At 43.9% G+C, this 23,084-nt stretch overlaps 2 protein-coding genes across 10 annotated transcripts in view; one reads left to right on the top strand and one right to left on the bottom strand.

Annotated features, from left to right (window-relative positions):
* LOC142765481 (uncharacterized) overlaps positions 1-23,084 on the bottom strand; it is an 887,742-nt gene that overhangs the window by 809,838 nt on the left and 54,820 nt on the right. The window lies entirely within an intron of this gene.
* The window catches only part of LOC142765477 (uncharacterized), a 124,171-nt gene that overhangs the window by 47,784 nt on the left and 53,303 nt on the right, over positions 1-23,084 (top strand). For 2 of the 5 annotated variants that reach the window (XM_075866517.1, XM_075866518.1), the window contains 3 exons: positions 14-88; positions 8,280-8,513; positions 21,194-22,456. In XM_075866517.1, coding sequence (XP_075722632.1) covers positions 70-88; positions 8,280-8,513; positions 21,194-21,399 — 459 coding nt within the window. In that variant the 5' untranslated portion in view covers positions 14-69 and the 3' untranslated portion in view covers positions 21,400-22,456. Of the gene's footprint in view, positions 1-13; positions 89-5,647; positions 5,925-8,279; positions 8,514-21,193; positions 22,457-23,084 lie in introns of those variants that run through there. The other 3 variants (XM_075866520.1, XM_075866519.1, XM_075866515.1) reach the window with 3 other exon arrangements.

The raw sequence follows: 23,084 nt of genomic DNA, 5'->3' as shown, positions 1-23,084 counted from the left end.
CTTTTTTTTTCAGAAATCAGTCGTGGTGGGGAGTACAGGAGTGTAACCTCAAACAATACGCCTACCGACATGAAGAATTCTCCGAAAAGTAAGAAGCTTATATCCAAATGTTGGTCAAACTGCTTTTTGTAAGCATGTCTTCAGCGGAATGAAAAGTTATACAGCGTGTCTTTGCTGAGCTGAGAAATGAAAAAAAAAACAGAAATTCGCACTGCATGGTTCTTTAGAGCACCACCATTATCAAAACAAAAAAAAACACAGTATATCCACGAAGTGAACGATGCTGAGTGGGCAAAGCAGTTCAGTGTTAGCCTAAATGATTCCTGACATTGACCACTCTCGTATTTGAATGACCAATAAGGCAGTGTACAGTGATATAAGCTGTTTACTGCTATGTTGTATTGACTCATTTTTTCTTCGTTATCACTGCTTTGTTGTATTGATATAGCCTGAAGTTGTCAAAGACGATATCTGTGCACGTTCTCCTGATGGTTGTTGGTTGTTTCAAGTCATACGAAATGCATCGTAGAACATATCGACACGTCATATCGCAAGACAGTCGTTTTTCGTGATTAAAATAATCATCATCACCGTCATCGTCATCATCATGGCGTATAGTGGTACCTTGCATGTGGTGTGCCGTGTTGGCAGAAAGATAGAGCACACTCTGGGACCTGCTTGTTAATCTTCTTTATCACCTTCGTCAGCGTTGTCATCATCGAAAGACGAAGGCTGATATGGCAGGACCCTGAGCTGAGGGGCTTCGCCCCTGAGCGCTCAATGTTGTTCGCCTAGTTATGCACGCGGCTCAGAAGCAGCCACCACCAAGCCACACCCACTGACGTAGATCACCCGATGAAAAATTAAAAAAAAAAAACGTTTGGTAGAGAGGCGTCTGCAGAAGTCAGTTCACTGTAAACCGACAAAACATACTTGTGTAATTCCATTAGAGCCCTAATGTGACATAGCATCCAATTAAAAACAAAGGTAACGTAAAAATCTTTAGAATCGCTAATCAAAACCTTACTGTATTCTTAAACCACGGTCATAAGTTTGAACGCGCCTTCTCAAATTAGGGGTTTTATGAGGCAGTCGAGCCTCTCAAATATGTAGCATAATACAGAGTTCAAATGTAGATTAATACAGAGAGTAATTCAGAGTGCAGATTGGAATTTTTCACTAACAAAAAGTAATTTTACAGAATCAGATGTCTTCAGTTTTTGTGAGAAAATGACTTGCCCACAAAGAAACTTGAAAGGGTCACTCTGACCTGTCTCTTTTCGTGTTTATTTTTGAGATATCAAAGATATTACACTCCAATCGCATCAAAGTCGCCGTCGGTGTTATGTCCTCAGTCAAGAAGCGTTGACATCAGGCTCCCGTCGCACGCTTCCCTCGCCGGTGTGCGTTGACTTTACTGTTTCCCTCAGCCACAGCATGCCCACCGCAGCGCCCGCAACTGCCGGCTTCTCCGCATGCTCGCAATACACTTCTCTCTCGCTTCACCATTCCACCACTTGCAACGCTCGACCACATGTCGAGTGGAAACACTCTTTCGGCTCATTTATCTGGGATGATAATTACAAGACCTTTTCGCTGTTTGGAAACACCGACCTTTGATCACATCTGGTTTCATCCACCGATGTGCCTGACTTGTATAGGTGGGCAAGAAGGGCGTTACAAAATAGTCCACTGATTTTCACACTTTCCTTCCCTCATTTAGCAAAACTTATTAGAAAAAATGGTCTTCTGAGCTACATAAAAATACAAAAAATTGCCTTAAACATTGCGCGCTTCCTTTTTGTACAACGACGGAGCGTAGCGTTGCAAACTGCACGAGCAACATTTGCAGTTGTCACTACGCCTCATGTGAGTAGCATCCCGCAAATGACGCGTTTGCTTTGCATTTTTGTTCCCAGTTTAGCACCGAAGATGCAACTACGACTTTGCCCACGGAAAAAGCTCTCTATGATTAACCGCGAGAAAAAATAATTGACCGCTTATGCGTGCTCCGCTGCGAACGTTGTTGAAAGACGATAGTCTTTTTCCGGCCTTCTTTTGTGCATAGCGTCGCATTTTGAGCGCAGCCTAAGAAACGCTAGGTTGCTTAGAATTACGTAATTATAGATTAGACACTTCTTAAGACTTGCCTACTGTTGTTGCACCTCAAATATGCGTAATATTTGTTTTTCGATCGACAATGTTCATAAGTAGGAACGCGCCCCGCCGCGGTGGTCTAGTGGCTAAGGTACTCGGCTGCTGACCCGCAGGTCGCGGGTTCAAATCCCGGCTGCGGCGGCTGCATTTCCGATGGAGGCGGAAATGTCGAGGCCCGTGTGCTCAGATTTGGGTGCACGTTAAAGAACCCCAGGTGGTCGAAATTTCAGGAGCCCTCCACTATGGCGTCTCTCATAATCATATGGTGGTTTTGGGACGTTAAACCCCACAAATCAATCAATAAGTTGGAACGCAGCCATCAGTTCAAGATAGATGGGCGTTCAGCAAGTGTTTAATTACTAGTCGGTTGCCTGAATTGTGTGTTAAAAATACAGACAGACCAAGACTTATGAATTAAAGTACCCCAAAAAAGACTCATCTTTAAAACAAGCGTTGCCAAACCTTCTCGGCATGCCATACCATGAACCAAGAGTAAGGCCACAGTATATAAGGCGCCGATCAGGCCAATAGCACTGCCTTTATTTTGACTTTACAGAGCCAACATTGCTTCTGACGGCCAACGCGGCTATCGTGGTAGCGTCAATAAAGAGATAAACTCAAGGCACGGGGCGATGTTGCTCCGCGCACGCTCACATGGCAACTATCTAGCCTGCAGATGTCACTCGTGCTGCTCCAAGTCGTACACTGCGTCGTTCTATACATGTGTGTAGACCGCTCTACTTTGACGCTCTCATTTTCCGGTTGCAGGTCCATCCAAATAAAGAGTTTGGTATTTTGCAGTCTTGCTGTAGCCTTTTTGACCGTCGCAATCATATGACAACAGGCTCAGTGACCTGGTTTTAGTGCCGAGGACAGCATGGTCACTAGAAGGGACTTGAGCTTAAAAATCAGAAACTGTCAATCACCTCAAGCTGGCAAGGCTTTCAAGAAATTTCTGCTTAACGGCATTTCAATATTCAGCTACCTCGTCTTCTTACTAGAGACGTGTCACATCTCGTGATTATTTCAACGCCAAGTTTCACAACGCTTATACTAGCTGGATTGATTGCATTTGGTCAGCCCTTGGCGGGGAAAAAAAGTAAGAACCTATAAACAGTATAACAGCGGCTATTGAGCAAGTGTTCGTGCTAGCGTGTTCATAAGCCGTAAATATTCCCGATTAAAAACAAGAAACTGTACTTCTGGGACACACCGTTCCGAGTCTCTTTCTAAACCTCTTTTCAAAGACGGTTTTCAAAGCGAGCAGCCCCTTCTTGCAACTCACGAGCACGCTTTTTATAATATTTCTATTTACGTTCCACGAGCTCCTGATCACATTTCCTTGTTCTTTGACGGAGCAAAGCCCCAATGAAACAGTGTGTAAACCTTTGACATATGCGGATGTATACGAGTGAAATCCGGAACTCTGCCTTTTTGAGGATAGGGCCCGGCGTTTGTGCTATACCTTTGACAGGTGCGTTTGTATAGTCGAGCTAAATCTGCAATGCTTCCTAGTTCATGAACGACTTCTCTACGTTGGTGCCATTGTTTAGTGAATGCTTAACATTTCACGACACTTATTTTTTTATTTCTGTGGATCGCAGCCGTGTGGACGTCCGTTAATAAAAAAATAAATAACATTCAAGCCTATCACTGACACTTCACAAGCCCCACTACCTGAAAGCGCTCTCCATTCCAGAAGAAAGGTTATTGATATTATCTCGAGCTTTACGTCTTAAATGTTTCTAAAAGTAAGCGACTTCATTTAACATAGCACATATTATAAAAAAAGACGTTTCATACATTGCAGATGTCATGCTTGAGCTGCTATTATGAAACAGGCGCTCTTTATGCGATTGAACTAAAAGTGCAATATGAAATCATGTCAACATCAAAATGTTTTTCAAGCTCCTGCTTGTCAATTTGTGAGAAATACTACATAACCTTCAAAGAAACCAGAAATGCCGCACTCTTATACAGGCGCAAGTTGCTGAACAATTGCGATTCCGACTGCATGTCAATGTGCATATTTTCCGAGAAACGTTCTTTCGCGAAAAAAAAAATGAAGTGTGGCTTAGAGTATTGAATAGTATCTATGTAGGAGCCTGGTACAAGCCAGAAAATGACACGTTGTATTAGAAAAATACGTTTTCGTAAATTGAAGCATAGCCTGTCTATCTATAAGCGTTAGTTTTCTTCTGTTGTGCTAGGATTTTTTTCTTTGGCTAAGTTATGATTCGCTTGTACTTACGCGTACAATTTTCTCTTTTATTGGTAAGTTAATTATAAGGACACTGTGCACGCATTTTTGCCGTCGGCGTTACCGTCATGTTCCGCGTACGGTCCACGTCCGTAAAATTTCACCGTACATCGCACGTTCTGCCCACAGATAAAAGTTCCCAAGCGGGGATGATGGACGCAGCAAAGGCGGATACTAAACGAGCCGATCCACCTCCATTGTTCGAAGGGCACCTGAGATAATATCGCCCCATTTGCGGCGCGCGAGTTGAAGGCTGCTAAAGCAGGCAGACAACGCTTGCCCCGTTTAGCTGTGTAAAAGGACGTAACGGAAGGTGGGGGGAGTTTGTTGCTCAAAAAGTGAAGGTGGAATTCGACTCTAACGGCGCGGTCGCACTATCTGGGTAGGCATGAGCAGGTTGATCTTGTGCCCGTCCACGTGCTGCGTTATCAACGCGAAGAAACTGCGCGAAACCCTCGTTTCTTCCTGGAGTGGCCGTACTTTTTTAGACGAGCGTATTATAGAGTTATATCAGACTGAATCGAAAAAAAGTGAACTGCCATCTTTGCTTCCTCCAATACTACAATTTCTTGCTATCGCATTCATTGATTTGCCCTTGAGATAATACTAATTATGCCCCGAATTCTTTCGCAAAAATATTGCCTTATTGGAAGAAACGGCGCTAACACACCACTGTTCGTTTAAACAAGAGAATGCCCGCGTTGTTACATTATGCAGATGAAAATAAAGAAAACCCGGCACGCATTCTTTCGTGTATTAAACGTGAAGCTACTTTCATGCGGAGTCCTATCTTTTTTATATTGTTCACCCTATTCATCATTCTAGGGCAGTCAGCAGTGCATCGAATGTTGCATATGCCTTTATAGCCCTCACCTCTGCATTTCCTAGCTTTAAGACACAACGAAATAACGGAATGTTAAAAATATACCATATTTATTTAGATTAGACTGGGAAATACAAAAAAAAAGGTAATATATGAAACATAACTAAACACTGACTGATGATAAGAAAAATGATAAGCAAAGAAAGTATCCGGGATGCAGCCTGGGAGTCACTTGGAGGAAAAAATGCGAAATACTGAAATGTAATTTTTTGGTATGTTGAAGTTTCTTCTTTTTAGTTCAATTTATTTCTCGGTATGTCTGCAGCGCAGTGAGCCTTCTCTTTGTGACATGAAGCAAGCGTTATCATAGAATGCATTTTCTATTTTGGATTTTTTTGTGATTTCAGAGGAACACGTACCGAACACGACCGAGAGTATTAAGCAATTCAATCTAGCTCGGAGGCACGAGGTTGCTCTACATTTCCCACAAGGCCGACAGCGTACAAGAAAAGTAATCAGCATAGCGTCGTCTTTCTGGTTGGAGGGTGATACCGTGACACCGATGAACTCAGGAAAGAAAATGGGAAATTTGCCATGTCGTCTTGCCCTTGAATGCTTAATAAATTTACAGAATACGAAAACAACTCGGCAAAAATCTATGCGATAAAGCTACTGTAATCAAAATACTTTCACGTTTGGTCTTTGCGGTGAATCTGTGTTTGCACGAAGCCAAAGTACATTCATCGTTCACATGGCAAATATTCTACTGCTACAGTGAACAGGATAATGGATTCGTGACATCAGGCGCCGTGAGCAAGAAAGCTTTGTTGTTTATGTGCTTTAAGATAATGAAATATTGTGCGTATATACATTTTTTCACTCTGAAATGTATGATGCAGCAAGTCTTGTGCATATGTTTGAGCAGCTTTTTTGATAATTTTTGCGTAATGTTCACTATTTGAGTGGTTTTTATGAACGCTTCCAACGTTCACCGACTCTCTCTATTGAAGCCCTCGAAGCAAATCTATGGTACAAAAAAAAAGACACAGTCATCAGAAAAAAATCTTTGTGAATAATGTGTGTGCGATATAGTTTGTACACGATTTCTCGGCATTGTGCGACATATAGGTAATAATCTACAAGGTATTTTCCATATGTACTTGCAGGAACCATCGCAATAAGTTGGGCTTCTACGCAGCATATCGGGATCTTTTTGCGTATTGCCTATAACTTGCCGTGTGTGCATAAGTTTACCTCCACGAATGTCTGTGCTTCTTTTATACACCATAAGCTTTCATGTTGAAGAAGTGTTATTAACCATTAGGTGCTTAAAACACAAAGAAAACTTAGGAGATGATGAAAAAACGGTTCTGTCTCTTTGCTGACGCTTCATTGGAACTTTTGTAGTTCTGAGCACGTGATGTGCCGTCACAATTTGATGAAAGAAAACAACACGTGAGCGCACGGTTCAAAGAATTATGCGTGAGAGGAAGGAAGGAAAATAGGAGGAAAAGAACGGCAGGGAGGTTACCCATTCTATAGGCAGCCGTCATGCTACCCTGCGCATGAGAGGGAGATGGGGGAGATAAAAGATAGAGAGGTCTGATTGAAGAGAGATACACACAGCACATTAAGCAGCACACACGCGCATTCATGACAGAGTGTAGGATGTAGAAGTAAGGAGACCACTCTCATTTCATTTAGCACGAAGTTATCTCCCATGCACTCTCGTGTTACCTTTGGTAAAATTGACGCCGTAATTGTGCCATGTTAATGAGTATAGGTAAATAAGTAATGAGAATGTAAGGTCAAAACGAAGCACAGCATTGGAGTAGAATTTTTTGTAAGCCTTGGTGTTATTGTCTAGCCCTAAATTGTTGAGGTAAAGTTGGATTGAACATGGCATGTGAGCTTTTCACAAGAAAGAAAGCGATGTATCAGAGGCACCGAGCACACACGTTTCAAATCTGCATAAGCGGCAAGCCTTTTGCAATTACACAGCTCTTACTCAGACAGTGCAATTACTAAAGCTATCTGTCGAGTAATTAATAGACATAACTACAAACGAGAATTCGTCAACCGTACAGTATATAAGTCATCACACTTGAGGGTGGATTTACAATAAATAATTTACCTACATGTGCGTTGTTGAGCCGCACTTCGCTTTTAAATTTCGCAGTGGCAATATTCTAGACATAAGTTCAGGAGGAACGGAAGTGTTGTTTAAGCGCTGAACGTCTCTTAAAATACATACGATGTCGTCGATGGTCGTGTATGAAGGTGTGCAAGCGTTTTCACTTTGAACCGCGTGATTCACCCATATATGCCCTAACGTAGGAAAATTAACAAAAATAATTTATTTTCCCAAATTGATTCTACGACCTAAAAGACAGATTATGGTTTTTATATAAATAACTTTTTCAAACAATGATTTTGGAGCTGTCCTGTATGTAGGACACCTATGTTCAACTCACCGTGAACAAAAAACGTCAGTGGCTATCACTGTGATACGAAAGTTACTGCACACCCAATAAGTGACGAACAATCGACAAAAATATCAGCAGCATCGAGACAATATCACTGCTACTTTTTTTTCGCACTATGGCGCTCAGCAATATGCACGTGCAACAGCCATTTTGTGAGTGCAAGCACATGGCTATTTGTAGCTCACTGACCACCTAGACTTGCATGGGAAGAGAACAGGGCACCATAAACACACCTCAGGGGGGGCTACCTTGTTTACAGAAAAAAAAACATTTGAGTTATACTGAGAATGTTCACCGTCCTACGTGTAGGACACTGGGCATATATGGGTTAACCAAAATCAAAGATATTTCACCTCTACGTCGGAACTACTTATAATAACACCTTTCCGCCAAAAAGAGAATATTGACTAAAAACCCGTTCTAGAACACGTGATGGAGCTTGTTTTCATGTATTCATCATTCGCTGCAAATACTTTTCAAAACCCATCCCAGATAAGACTCTGAAGTTGATCAGTCTGGTTATAACTGATGCGCATGCGGCTCTCACTCGCAGCCCCTGATACCGTTCCCGAATGCAAACAAGTGGTGCCCGGAATATGCACCGAGACAGGCAATGAGAGTGGTCTTGCCCTGAACTACGTGTTCGGTTGGAACGTGGCGCAGCAGAGGTGTGCACGGGTGTCGTCCGATTCGTACTGCGTGTGGGGAACAGTGGCTGGATTTTTCCGTGACGTGAACGAGTGCTCTCTAATATGCGGAGATAGCAGTGCCCTACACGGCCGTACAGGTAAGGATGACGTAGGCGATTGCATTAAAGATGTTAGGTCTCAAAATAAACTGTTCATATTGCACAGTGTAAAAGTGACTTCGAGCTTGTGTGGCTGTGGAGTGGCGCCACGATAGCAAATTGTATGCGTGGTTAGTAGGAAGTCAAGCATCGTACATTTATTAACTTCCAAGTGAAAAAAAAGACACATATAAACGCTCTAGTATTTAGCCATGGCCATTATCTGCATTTCTGCATTTCCTGACTGCTCAGGACCAGCAAGTTCAAGATTGGCAATTTGGTGTCATACTTGGACTTGAAAGTAAAGAAAGGCTTGCAAGTAAATCGCATCACTTGGAAGGCAACACTCTTTTGTTCCCTTCTTCGCCCACTTGGTGCAATAAATCCTATACATTTTAATGCTGCCAAAAAATCTGATGAAAGGTGTCGCCTAAATTCTGTGTACATTACGCTTGTGCACTCTTAAAGCGTTTTTCAAGCCTGCGCCATTATTGAATGAAAGGTGTACCTACAGGTGCAACAACGAAGACAGTTGTAGGTTAGTATATCCTTTTTTTATTTTTATGCCTAGTGTCTCGTCATTGTATTCCCTAACGCAAATATATCAATATATATATATATATATATATATATATATATATATATATATATATATATATATATATATATATATATATATATATATATATATATATAGTGATGTACTAGGCAGAGAACAAGAGACAACACCCGATCCTGAGGGCCAGCTGTTCTTATTCTGCTTCTTCTTCCTCGCTCACCTAGCATGCGCGTCTGTGCCAGTTTCGGTCTTCGTCGTTACACTCGGCCATGACTGCAAGCATTGTCGATGGGCCACTCGACAATGTTCATGTGGGTGAAGCTAGCTGCAGCAGTTGACATTGCTTTAGGTGGGCGGGGTTGGCTGCATCGTCGTGGTCGGCCCCGACCACGCTGGAAGTGTGTCGAAATTGGCTCCGTCGGCCGACACTGGCTATGTCGCCCGGGTCGTTCGCCATGTCGTGGTGGGGACTGGGTTCTGGTTGGTCCCTTTGTTGATGATGACTCCGCGGGACGACATTGACTGTCGCGGGGCAGTCTACAGCCTCGGCGACGCTGCGACTTCTCAGAGAAAGTAGTTTGACTCTGGTTTTCCTTTGGTGGACCGAGCAGGCATTCTCGTGGTAGAAGTTTCCTGCGGTGGTGTGGTTCTCTTGGAGATGGTTTGGGCGGGCGGCCCCGACTGGATCGACATGGTCACAGGTTGATCACAGCACGCTTTCCTTTGTCCCATCATATTTTAGAAAACAGGGCAGGAAATGGTGGATACGGCAACAAAACGAGTAGCATCTTATGCAGCCGTCTGCGCAATTTTCTGTGGCGTGGCTCCAGCGCCGAGACTTGCGTAGTCCGTGACTTGCGCAGCGTTGTCGCTATGGGGCTCCCGGATGCTGTAAAGTCAGCGATTCTTGAATCCACGCTGCGTACTGGCGGGAGATCCTCGACGGAAGCCGTTCCGAAAATCGGAGACTCTACCGATTCAGGCAGTGCATGCGTCGCACGCATATCCTCTTCCGTCTGGTCAGATGGGATGTTATTAGACTCAGCGGAAAGACCTGTCTCATTAGGTGGTAGAATGTCCAGTAGGATGGGGGCCGGTGCCTCTAAGTCGACCTGACGACCTGCCTTGGGGCCTCTTGCGGAGCGTTGTGCAAAGCTTTCCATCAGGGACCCGCCGGACACAGCTACACCGTCGGGCGGGTACTCCTCAGGAGCACTAAATACGACAGCAGAAATGCCTGTGCAAGGCAGAGTTACATGATCGTGATTGTTCCCTACATCTTGGTCACCAAGATGTGAGAGGAAGGAAGAGGCTCGAATCGCATCCTCTAGGTCGGGCTTTTCCCGAGTTCCGTCCTGGAAGAAGGTCGAGTTACATGGGAAAATGGCACAGGGAATCGGACCGAAAGCAGCTATGAGCTTGACGCTCCACTCCGCCCATGACTGCTGCTTCCAACCTTCATACCGGTGCCACGCCGCTGCACCTTCCCGAAAATGGTCTATGGCAACATACCATTTCTGATTCTCTGTCCAGGCCGCGCGCATTGCTAGCGCGTTGACGGTTGCCACCCAGCTGTCGGCGTTGTTCCGGACCCCGTCGAATTCCGGTGGTTCGCAGGTGGACGGCGATGGTGGGGCGGCACGTGAGAATGCGGATATCACTGAGGCAACGCCGTAGAGCTGGTCTGAGAGCTGCAGGAGTGTGCCCCAAAGCTGCCTGCGTTGCTCCAATGGGCTTGCCTCAAGGTCGTGCGAGGCAGCGACATCCAACACGGCGTTCGTGTAACGCAATTCAGGCAACATTGTAGGAGCTCGCTTGGAGATTGACGCTGTCAGTTCGTTAGTCTTGACGCGGAGTAGCATGATGGTACGCCGCAGGTTCGCGGCGCTGTCGTGTGTGAATTCCGAAGCGTTGGTGATTGCGGTCTTCGAATGAGTAGCGGTTGCAGCACTCACGCCGGTGAGGTTGACGAGCAGAGAAGCCTGGGCGGCGTTCCCTGGCAGCTCGTATGTTGAAAGAGTGCGGCAACGGGAATGTAGGCCATGGGAAGCGTGAGCGGCATTCCCAAAGGACCGGAGCCGGTGCGGATCCCTGCCGCGAAATGGTGGCAAGGTGTCAATAAGGTCATGCCCTACAACCCCAGGGGAGGCCTGAACGCCGTCAACTGGTGGTTTGAAGGGTAGCTGAAGCGGCGGGTGGGACCCCATTGCCAAGGAAGCGTGAACGGCGTTCCTCGATGGAGAAGCCCGCACTGCCGACGAACCACGAACACACGTACCGGTGGCTTTCTGCAGAGGGTTCACTTGTCGGACTGCGCCATTGTGATGTACTAGACAGGGAACAAGAGACAACACCCGATCCTGGCTCAGCTGTTCTTATTCTGCTTCTTCCTCGCTCGCCTAGCATGCGCGTCTGTGCCAGAGTGCCAGTTTCGGTCTTTGTCGTCACAATATATATATATATATATATATATATATATATATATATATATATATATATATATATAAATGTGTGTGTGTGCGTGTGTGTGTGAGTGAGTGAGTGTGTGTGTGTGAATTTTAAAAAATACCTTAACTTTGTTCACGTTCTTGCCCCGTTCGGCTAGTTTGCTTCTAGTAGACATTATTAGGTTCCTGTGTTGACACTAGAAATCTGTATTGAGAGTTATGAGATCAATATAATTCAGAAACAAGCATACTGGAACTTTATAACTTCAGTGGGCATGTTCAAGGTGAACGTTCTTTGAATGCTACAAACGTCTTTGAATGGTGAAGGGAGAGCAATGCAATTGCGAAAAAAAATTATGCTTAGATTGTTTACGTGCATGCCATTCAGTCTTGTAAAGCCCTGATGATAGAACGAAAGCAAAAACCTTACAAAGCACATGGCATAATAATTGAGTTGATATTATCCATAGACTTTGTAAAACGTGTGCTCTAACTACAATTTTGTTGATGTGGTGCGTGACGCCATATATACTGTGAAGTTTCTCAGTGGTCTTTGGCTGTCAAGTTGCTTCAACATTCGTACAATTTTTAGAATTACATCACAAAATTTATGACGCCTATTGTATATATAATTATTTCTGCATAAAACTTACGATCAACGCTGCCAAATGCTGCGAAACTTATTTACAGGTTAAGAATTTGTGTGCCCAGCAGTTTCGCCAATAGCATAGACTCCTACTGTGTTAGGATATCAAACCTTTTCGTATTGAGTACCACGTTGCAAAATGTATCTTTTCCGCATTTCGTGAAAATAACTAAGGTGCGATATGTAATTTATATATAGCAAATATTAGGTCTATAAACAGTAAAAAACGAAGTTGCATGTGTGCGCAGCAAAAATAGATTTTGTATACTCCAAGTACAATTTTTTTCTCGCCAAATATGGATGCGCTGATAATACGAGCGTAAACACCATTTGTAAGCTACAAAGATTATCTAAACGTTTCCTGCCGTTCTCGCATGGCTGCACGAATTATAACGGGTTGTGTGAACAAGGTAAAAAAGGTGCATAAAGAAAGTAGCAAAATTGAAGCCTGAGTGAGAGTGTACGTTGATTGAATACTTTGACGAACAGGTTGTTAAAAAAAGTTGTCTCATCACCTTTTGGTACATTATAGCGGCACCATTGTTTGAACCATGAGCTATGCTACCCCAGCCAACTTATGAGCATGTCAGTTTCTTTTGGCAGCCAACCGTCTTGTGCTCTGAACGGTCTGCTCTAAACACGTGGCGAAACACTCTTTGTACTACTAAGTGCGCTTACGTATAGTTCGGTGATATTTTCATAGCAGCCACAAGACCAGTGTTTCTCCACTAGCTGACACGTTCACTAATAACTGCAGCATACACTCACTCCACAGCTCCTAAGAAAAAAAAATTGCCCGCAGCTTCCCTCGGGGGAACACTGAGGAGGATGCGGAGCATATAATTGGTTAACGGGGTGTTAAAGTGCGACTTACTTGGGTCGATGGCTAAATTGGCTAACGTGGTTGTGAAATGGGGTGTTAAATTGCGACTTACTTGGGTCGATGGCTAAATTGGTTAACGTGGTTGTAGGAGGGGGTGTTAAATGAGTGAACACGTACACACGTATGCGAAAGGGCGGCGCTGGTTGAAGGGACGTCGATCATTGTGTTTGTGGATTCGTTGGAATTCATTTCACCGTCACCTTGGACGTCGACGCGCCGTACAAACCAACCGACGAGCGGCAACTGAGCGAGCGAGCGCCGACCTTGAGTATACATACAGCGCGACGGCGCATTCGCTGTCAGCTGTCGAATGTTCAGCTGTCAGCTGTCGAATGTTCAGCTGTCAGCTGTCGAATTCGCTGTCGCGCCTTGTAGCGCGACGGCGCACTACAAGGCGCGAGTATAAGATGCTTCCGCATCTAAAAGTACTCGTCATGTTCTGACACGACCGGGGACTCTGTGGATGTGAGGCGATGCATGGCTGAGGACCTGCTGTACCCAGCCTATTTTGACGGGACTGCCTGCAAACAAAAGCACGAGACAGGGCAGTGCCGGTACCATGGACCGTCAGCCAGTTTCCAGACAGTCGAACAGTGCAAAGTAACTTGTCTTGGTGAGTTCTGACACAACAGTTTCCTGGTAATGCATTTCTGTTTCATTGGAAAAAAAATCGCAGCATATCCATGGAGTGAATAATGATTGGTGGGTCGAAGCGTTCGTCAGTCCGTCCGTGCTTTCGTCCACCCATTCGTTCTTGCTTCCTTCTGTCCACGCGTCTGTTCCTAAGTCCATGAATCCGCGTAACTGTTGATGCATGCATACATACGTCCGTTCTTCCATCTGTCCGTCCGTCCATGCGTCTCTTCATTTGGCCATCCCTCTGCCTGCCTGCCTGCCTGCCCGCCTGCCCGTCTGTCCGCCCGTCCGTCCGTCCGTCCGTCCGTCCGTCCGTCCGTCCGTCTGTCTGTCTATCTGTTCTCTGCATGTCCATCCGTCTATCCGTCTATCTATGAACACTCTAAGTACTCCATGTCACATATTTTCATCATGAATTCATCATATACAAATGCAGCCATCCAGCGGACATTTTAAGGACTGCTCTTTTGGGTATGTGCCACCGGTGGCTACCTACACCATTACAGGAAGAACAGACCCACATTATAAGGAGCTTCGCCCCTAAAACTTTCCACGTAGCGTCTAACAGAAATTTTCTGCCCTATTCAATAAAGAAACCTATGAATATATTTAAAGCTACTTAACACGGGTTTTGAAGCAAAAACGTGAAATATAAACAAATGCGTGCGCGTGAAATCAACGTGAATGTTGTAGGAAGTGCAGGATAGTGACATGCCTGCGTTTCAGCGAAGCTGGCGTTGAAGCGCAAACGCGCGCTGATGCATACAGCCGGCTGGACATTCATGGAGAGTAAGGAAACGCCCACAGGAAACACCCACATTTAATGAAGTGCTACCCTGTTATTTATTCAGCACTCTCGCAGCACTCTTCTTTTGCTTAAGTTTCCTATCCGACTGCTTGCTTTGCTATGCTATGCTATGCTGTGTTATGCTATGCTATGCTATGCTATGCTACGCTATGCTATGCTACTCTGTGCTATACACAAATGTCGTGTGATTCAACCTCTCGCACTTTTCTCCACATTTATTGGCAAATATCAAGATGGATAGAGAGATAGTGATGCATGATGTTCGATGGTGATTTACGAGAACGATTCCGCAAGGCATGCAAAAGCATGTCAGTTCTTTAGACTCTGATTTGTAAAAAAACACAAAATAAAGCAGATATTTAAAATAGATACAACTTATTCAAGTTTTATAGTTAAGAAATTTAAGAATACGGTGTTTGAAGACAAGAATAAAGCAGCAAAAAGAAGAAATAAAGGAAAGCAGGGAAACCAAAAGTAATGAATTAGAACGGAAACATGTATAGTAGGACAAAATATAGAAAAACAAAACAAAAACGAAAAAAAGTCGATGCAAAAAAAACTATGAAATAAGATGAACGCGTTATGTATTTCTTGACCAAAGTCATCTTAGCACTTGCTAAAGGAGCGCAAGGTGCTTTACTTGTTGGTATCTCCTATATGTTTTCGCTCTTACTATAAGAAATGCCACTTGCTTCTTTCTTTCATTATATGTGCAACATTCTAATTGATAGCTCATACTGGCGCCTGAAATGTGCACTAATATCAGTTGAAATAATCTACCGCATCAAGGCATTATAACTGCAATTTTAGCTGCCACATCTTTCCCTTGTTTCTGAAGTGGGTGGTATAGCTCTATTTGAGTACATAGTGCAGCTCTTGCATAAACTTTCTCGATAGTGAACGTCAGTGTAACCTATTTCGAAGGGTGTACACGAATTTAACTCGAAACTCCCAGCCACATATATTTTAATACCTGTTTCGAATCCTCCGCGATAGTGCGCCACAATAGAAAAAATATCCTACTAAAATTCAAAATAGACTCACAAAATGACAATGCTTAACTAACGGGGCGCATATATATAAGCTAAAATGCTTAACTAACGGGGCGCATATATATAAGCTAAATGCCAAGAATTAAGACTAACAAGAAGAGCTCTTTGAATTAGGTTAGCGAAAGAGCATAACTGGAAATCGTAACACAAGTTAAATCACCTACGATAGAAACAACAGAGAAAAAAAATATATATATTCATACTGATTACCCATGCGTCTGTGGATGTATTGTGGAGTTGCTCGTTATTTTCGGGCGCATTAGGGCTCAAGAGACTGAGTTAGAAACTTTGTTGGCAATAAAAATAACCATGAAGCTCATCCAAAACCATGAATTCTGGTTAGAAGACATGGTTTCTTAGGAGTCAGAAACTTCAGAGATAAAATAGCGAGAACAGGTGAGAACCGGCTTGAATTGATTGCTTTGCAGGGAGATGTAGAACGTAACGGAAATATATTAATATGTAATACGTAAGACTGGGCCCTGTCACAGAGATTGTAACTAAATGGCAACAACGGGGACGTTAGCGTGACAACAACTATTATTTACGATGTGACAGTTCTCCTTACTTTGAAAAGTATCATGCTCTATTATGTATCCAACAGAGAATGAAAGACTGCCACGAAAGTTTAGGCTGACCAAGAACGTAGTCATCAGTGAAAGCTGCTTCTATCTTGTTCTATTTCGTACGAAATAAACCGTTGCGCCGTTTTCGATTTCAGAGAAATGATATTATTATTTGGCAGTTTCCTTCACTGAATAAGTTCGAATACCATGAAAAGTGTCGGAGGATCTGGGTACAATTTTAGAAATATTTTGGCACAATCGAAACGCTTGGTTCGCAACAGCCCCTGCTTGTGTAACATGGTCCTCTAAAATAGAAAACGCAATTGTCTCCTTGGCTAAAATATTTCGAAAACTAGTTAGTAGTTAATATATGAAAATCAACATATAAATTACGCGATGGTTGCGAAAGTGCTTTTAATACGTTCGTAATTCATGGAATACAATACTACCAAAAAATACGTTACGCCGTAGCATTCGCTGACATTTTTTATCAGATGTTATTTTGCTCACTCGGTGGGCACTACGAACAACACTGGGCCGGAATTTAAGGAGCAGCTCTTTGGAACAATTTATCTGAAAGTAAAGAACATATTTAAAATTGGTTGTACTGAAAAAAAAGTTAATCCTGTTTTTGAAAGAGAGCTAAAATGATACTTAGTGTGCTGAGTACTCGTTTAGTTGTTCTTATTTTCTCATAGCACATAACGCTTGCGTCGTTGTAGATATGTATGTATCATCCTGTAAACCACGCCTATCCCTTGGTTTATCTCTTTATTCAAATGAAACTTTTCAAAGGATATTACGTGGACAATTTCAGTGCATTGATACCATTGCCGTTATGTAGCGTGAAAAGTTGAAATCACTAACATAACCCCATGAATTCTTTTCTACGAGATAGTAAAAGTGTGCCAACATTGGAAACGAACGCAGCAGAAGCGTACATTAAACGAGCTTACCATCTCTTTCACACGATGGCAACATGTGCTAATGTCAAGCCACGTGAATCGCCTACCAATTATTGCTACTCAAGCAGAGAGGAGGCGCCACGTCAGTCCTCAGTCGAGAGAAGGAGTATGAAGGAGCACCTTTCGGGCGTCGCTGGAGCAGTAACTTTACTGCAGTCGTAACAGCGTGGTCGTAATAGTTATGCACCGTTTCATACATCAGGTCCAACTCTGTATGGGCTAGCCATACTTCTTGCAATGAATGCGTTCGCACTAAGAAATAGTTCGATCATTTTTCCATCTCAGGAATCCTTCTATTTCATCTTTCGTCCTAATAATAAATAAATATGTTTTGGTAGTCGAATGTAAAGACGCTCGTTATACGGCCGTCTATAACTTGTTCAGGATCACTTATGCTAGATTCACACGCGAGAGCTGAATCCCGCTGCTCCACAGACCGAATAGTGATTAGTTTCATCCGGCGCAGCAGGGGAGACGTCACATGCACACAGTCGGAGCTACGCTCGCGTAATCCTCTTGCATACTCTCGACTTTTGAGCTTATGCAGCGCGCTTACGTTCTCATGCAGGCCACGCGCTGTAACTGAAAACTACCAACACACCATGAAAAACCACTCACCTCTTCCACTGTCACACGAAGCACAATCGCTCGTTGCTGCAAAACTAAAACATGTTGATTTTAAGCCGGCAGCCTACTTCATAGTCACACCAATCCGACCAATGTTGACAGATTCGACGCTGAATCCTCTCGATCGAGAGCAGACGACCGTCAAATGGACGGATAAAAATAGCGGTGACACATTTCCATCAGCGCCGCGAGTGGGGGAGACCGAATGAAGCGAAGATGACACGTTTCGATGACGCGCACGTCACGTGATGCGCCGTCTACTGCCAAAGTTCCTCCTCGGTTCTTTCGTATGAATCAACCAAATCCACCTTTAGCGTCTCTTTGATTTCACCCTTTGAATTTTTTATTTGTCACCTTTCGTGACGTTGTGCGAGAGCGTTCGCACTTGTCTCGCACGAGCGTTTACAACGATGAAAGCCAAGCACCGTACTGACGTAGTCACACACCTTGCTGACCAAACTTCTTGCATAGCCCCCAAAGTGTTGCACCTGATGCACGTGCTTTCTCGGCAGACATAAGTAGGCACCTGTAGTCGAAAGGGCGTCGTAGTGATAGGTGGTGCGCGCGCCATATAGGCAGCCCTCAGTAGGCGGCTGCCATACGTAAGGAAACTCATTCATTCACTCGCTGATACTCAAATCGGAAAGTGAGTCTGAAGAGGGGTGAGAACGGAGGTGTGATATTTTGGTATGTCAGAGTGACCTAGGTTGAGAGACAGTTTAGTGAGTAGGACTCCTTTATAGTCCGGCGCGATAAAACTTCGGTGAGTCGGAGTCTCAAATGAGCGCTTAGCGGAAAGTACATAATTCTTGAGTGAGTGTGAGCAAGGTGTACATTTTTTTTTTTCGGAACTACTGACCCCTTGTTCACTAGTGGTATTTTCACTTTTTTTTGTGTTGCGACGAAAAAGAGCACAAAAATCTGCTTTGCTACGTGGTGTGGCTCTGTTCCCTTTGTAGCGTTTACGCAAGACAAAATCGAGAAGCTGGGCTATCAGTGTAAATTAATCTAACAATCTAATTTATTTCTATACGAATCTCTGCTTTATGCTCACCAAAAATTGTTATCTTATCACCATCACTTTTATAAAAATGTATAAGGTAATCATGCCCTCTCATCAATTACAAGAGTTGAACCACCGTATCAAACATATCGTAAACACAAGTGGAAGAGCTTTGCGTGTTTATCGCGTGTGATTAGTCCTTGAATTACCACTTTGCTGCTTCTGTTTGTGAAATCTCTATTTATTGTTCATGAAAAAATGCATTGGAAGTGTGTCCCTTTTTTCAATTCGCCTCTAAACAGTTCTTTAGAGGTGTACAACGCTAACATGATTTTTTGCCTCCGGTAATATTGTGTAGTGATGTGGCTTTAGGTGTAATATTTCGCTACCCTACACTATTGCAATGCTCAATCCAGAACCATGATGCTATTATAAAAAAAGATGTTTACGGGTAAGACTACAGCATGCCAAAACACGGTTTTTTTGCCCTTCAGACGACATCAAAACAAGTCTTAGGCCGATGTCTGAGTGAAAAGCTAGAGCCTTCAAGATCCTTCAATAATTAAAGCTCGCACCACTTCCTCCGACATCGACTTTTTCAAGACTATATCTTTGGTACTTTTATGTGTACGGCAATATTCTGCCGAACAAGCTAGAATCCAGTCGATATAACAATTTTGCATTACACAAATGTAAGAAAACGGCGTCGTTAAGATGCTGAATTTGTTTTAAATTTTCTGAAGCTCTAAGCTCGCTATGCTGCAGTGGTCATACTTTTGGTAGCGCTTGAGAGCACCGGTGCTTAGTCAGAAGTTCTTGCTCGAAATCGCCGTACGCATCAATATCATTAATACTTCTTAATCTCCAAGTTCATAACGTATGCTTGGAAGATTTTCTAATACATAAATATCTATATTTTAAGCATTTACACTCGCCCTAACTTTGCGCTTAGAAGTTCTGCACTCAGTCTTTTCAGAAATCTTTATTTTTCTGTGTGCCTTTGCTCACAGTCATCAGAGAGGCTGTCTGGAGAGAGTGCGGCTTCCCAGCGTGAGCGAAGGTAGTCACTGGGGGCCACATACTCGTTATAGGCACTAATCCCTTGGCATTCTCATTAACATACGCTCCAAACTTGCTCTCAAGTCACAACACTTGTGCGTTTCGTACATATCTGAATATATACTTCGTTTAATCTGCCATGCAGATATGATATAGAAAATTTTGCTCACATGAGACGTTAAAACACCCACGAGATGCTAGAAACTATTCAGCCCTGGAGGTATGGTTTAAGAGTTGTCTGCAGCAATGAATGGTTGACCTAGTTTGTAGGGACTCAAAGAAAAAAAAGTTGAGCATGCATAAAAGGAGATAAATCTGTCTGTGTTCTCTTGGAGAAGCGCCACAAGCGTTAACTCACCCTATAAGCTGTGTCTGACATTCAGGACGCCCCGGTGTTCACGTCGAACCTCCGCGGATTGGCAGCGGTCTCCAGCAATTTCTGCTGCCCGCACGCACGCACGCACGCACGCACGCACGCACGCACGCACGCACACACACACACACACACACACACACACACACACACACACACACACACACACACACACACACACACACACACACACACACACACACACACACACACACACACACACACACACACACACACACACACACACACACACACACACACACACACACACACACACACACACACACACACACACACACACACACACACACACACACACACACACACACACACACACACACACACACACACACACACACACACACACACACACACACACACACACACACACACACACACACACACACACACACACACACACACACACACACACACACACACACACACACACACACACACACACACACACACACACACACACACACACACACACACACACACACACGGTGTCAGTAGCCAACGGAAACCTTTTCGACTTTTTGTTCATAGTATCTCATAGGCTCTAATCAATCTAGCTCCATAATAAACTATGGCGAAGATTTCACAGTTATAAGTGTTTTTATATAAGAATCTAGTTGGCTTATTTGCCTCTCATTATGACGGCGTTTATAGCAGATTTAGTGTTGATATGCAGAGTTTTTTAAGCTTGTTGGGATGTATGTTCTTTGTGAAAATTTCACATTGCGTTACAAGGAGGCAGGACGTAGCGCACGGAGGTAGGGGCGTGATAAGAACTTCCTTTTTTGGACTAGTTTGTGCTTTGCTTGCTTAGGTATGCTTGATTGAGGGGCAAAGTTTGTATTTATAAGTGAAACAAAGGGAAGAGGAAAACAAGATAGTGATTCGCCCCCACACTTTCATTTTTCTTTCACTCCCTTTACCACGAAATGTATTTTGCATCGCAAGCAAGCACATCTAAGCAAATGCCGCACACACCACTGCTGCAGTACAACCACGAAGTAACGATTCAATCTTCATTCGTTTTAAATGACCCAGGCAATTTTAACGAAGACGGCCAAGCCAGCCCTTGCAAGACTACCCAACCGACGTTCAAGTGCCGCGACGAACTGAAGAAAGTGACGGCAAGATACGACTACGGCGTAAGACGCTGCCGCCCGGTTCGGATCTGCCTCAGCGGAGGCTATGACACCATTGAGGAGTGCAACCGACGCTGCGTAGGCAAAGCCTTCACGATTCAATAACGTCAGAACGAGCATGACCAGAAACTGTGTTCCCTACTCTAACAATGCGAAAACTTACACATTCATTTTTGATTAAGTGCGCAATACTAAACGCTGTAATTAGGATTGTGAACGCAAAGATGAAAGCAGAGATACATCTTATAGGCTGACTTCAGTGATTTTTTGTGGTCAGTGGATGTCAACTAGGTTAACTGGGTGCGTTCATTTGCACGTTTGCGCCATTCGTGGCAAATTGAAGGCTTGAGAGTTTCGCAGACTCTTTTCGAATGAATATTATAGCTTGTCTCGAAGCGCTCACCTCGCTTGCGAGAATTTATGGCAAAATTGTGTGTGTGACGTTGAGTTTTGCCTGGCGGAAGTGACGAACTGGTGTGCCACTGCAGCGTCTGGTTGTCTGCTATGGATTGTCTGGGTTCGGCCGGTGCATCCTTGGTTGAGTGTGCGATTTCCTTTTCCGTGTTAATGGGTGGGCGATAGGTGCCAAGTGGTGTTGCGTTGAGAGCCACACACGATTCGCCATATATTCACGATAACAGCGTAAGCGTTTTAACCGATCGCCGCGGACAGCGTGGACAGGCAGTGCCATCTGGGGGGCATCATATGCTAATAGGCAGATGCCGGCAGCGTCAGGCAAATATTTACGTCACACGTAGAAGCACACTTTGTTGGGTTTCCGTTTTGGTATCGCGGTTTTACGGTAATTGAGAAATTTTCGAATTTTTTAGCATTTCAGTTATCGGGCGCGTGAGAAGAGTGTCCAAAGGACATAAGATTCCGATTATCCTGGTCATGGTAGAAAAGTCGCTGGAGTTATTTTTAAGGTGTACTGACACAAAATTTTCTTGCCTAGATAGCCGGCGGGATCGATTCCAGTGAACATGCGTTTATAATCTCTGAAATATCAGCTGCGAATACAGCTTGGAGAGTGTTCTGAATAAAATTTTAAAATTGTGCGTGCGATGGACACCCTCGTGCTAGTAGCATCATCAAAAGCAACCCGCAGTGATCGCCCTTCTTTCCTCACGTGCCCACATTGCAGTCAGCACAACAAGTGATGCAGACGTCCCAGTCATATATATATATATATATATATATATATATATATATATATATATATATATATATATATATATATATATATATATATTGCCGAGTTTGCTTCAGGAGACGTCACCTCAGCGGCTGCTTGTGAGTAAGTAGCCACGCAAACGTTGAATGTTTAGTTTCTGGCAACGCTGCTGTCCCGTTCCTGTTCGATAGAACTTCTTAATTTAGACAGTTCAGAAGCACGCCACAGTTCTGTATGCCATAGTAAGAATAACTCGGGTTTCACGGTCCTAAACGACGATCTCATTATGATGGACGCCATTTTGGAGGGTTCCGGAAATTTCGACCACCTTAGCCTTTTAAACGTGCGCCTATATCTAAGCACAAGGACCTCGAGCACTCTTGTCTCTATTGAAAACGCTACCGTCGCAGCCGGGATTCAATCCCGCCACTTTTGGGTGAGCAGTCGACCGCCATAACCATTAGATCACCGTGGCGGGGCAGATCCGTTTGCTAACGTGGTCGAGCTTTGCACTCTGTGGTTTATGATAGCTGCACGCGGCGGCCTGTCACCTTTTGGTGATGTCTCAAACCGAAACTGAGTCTGGTGGGTAATCAGAAGTTTTATTTTACTGACA

Source organism: Rhipicephalus microplus, chromosome 6 (genome assembly GCF_043290135.1).
Source record: "Rhipicephalus microplus isolate Deutch F79 chromosome 6, USDA_Rmic, whole genome shotgun sequence".
Taxonomy (NCBI): Eukaryota; Metazoa; Arthropoda; class Arachnida; order Ixodida; family Ixodidae; genus Rhipicephalus; species Rhipicephalus microplus.
Note: the sequence above shows the minus strand (reverse complement) of the source record. Positions and strands in the feature narration are given on the sequence as shown.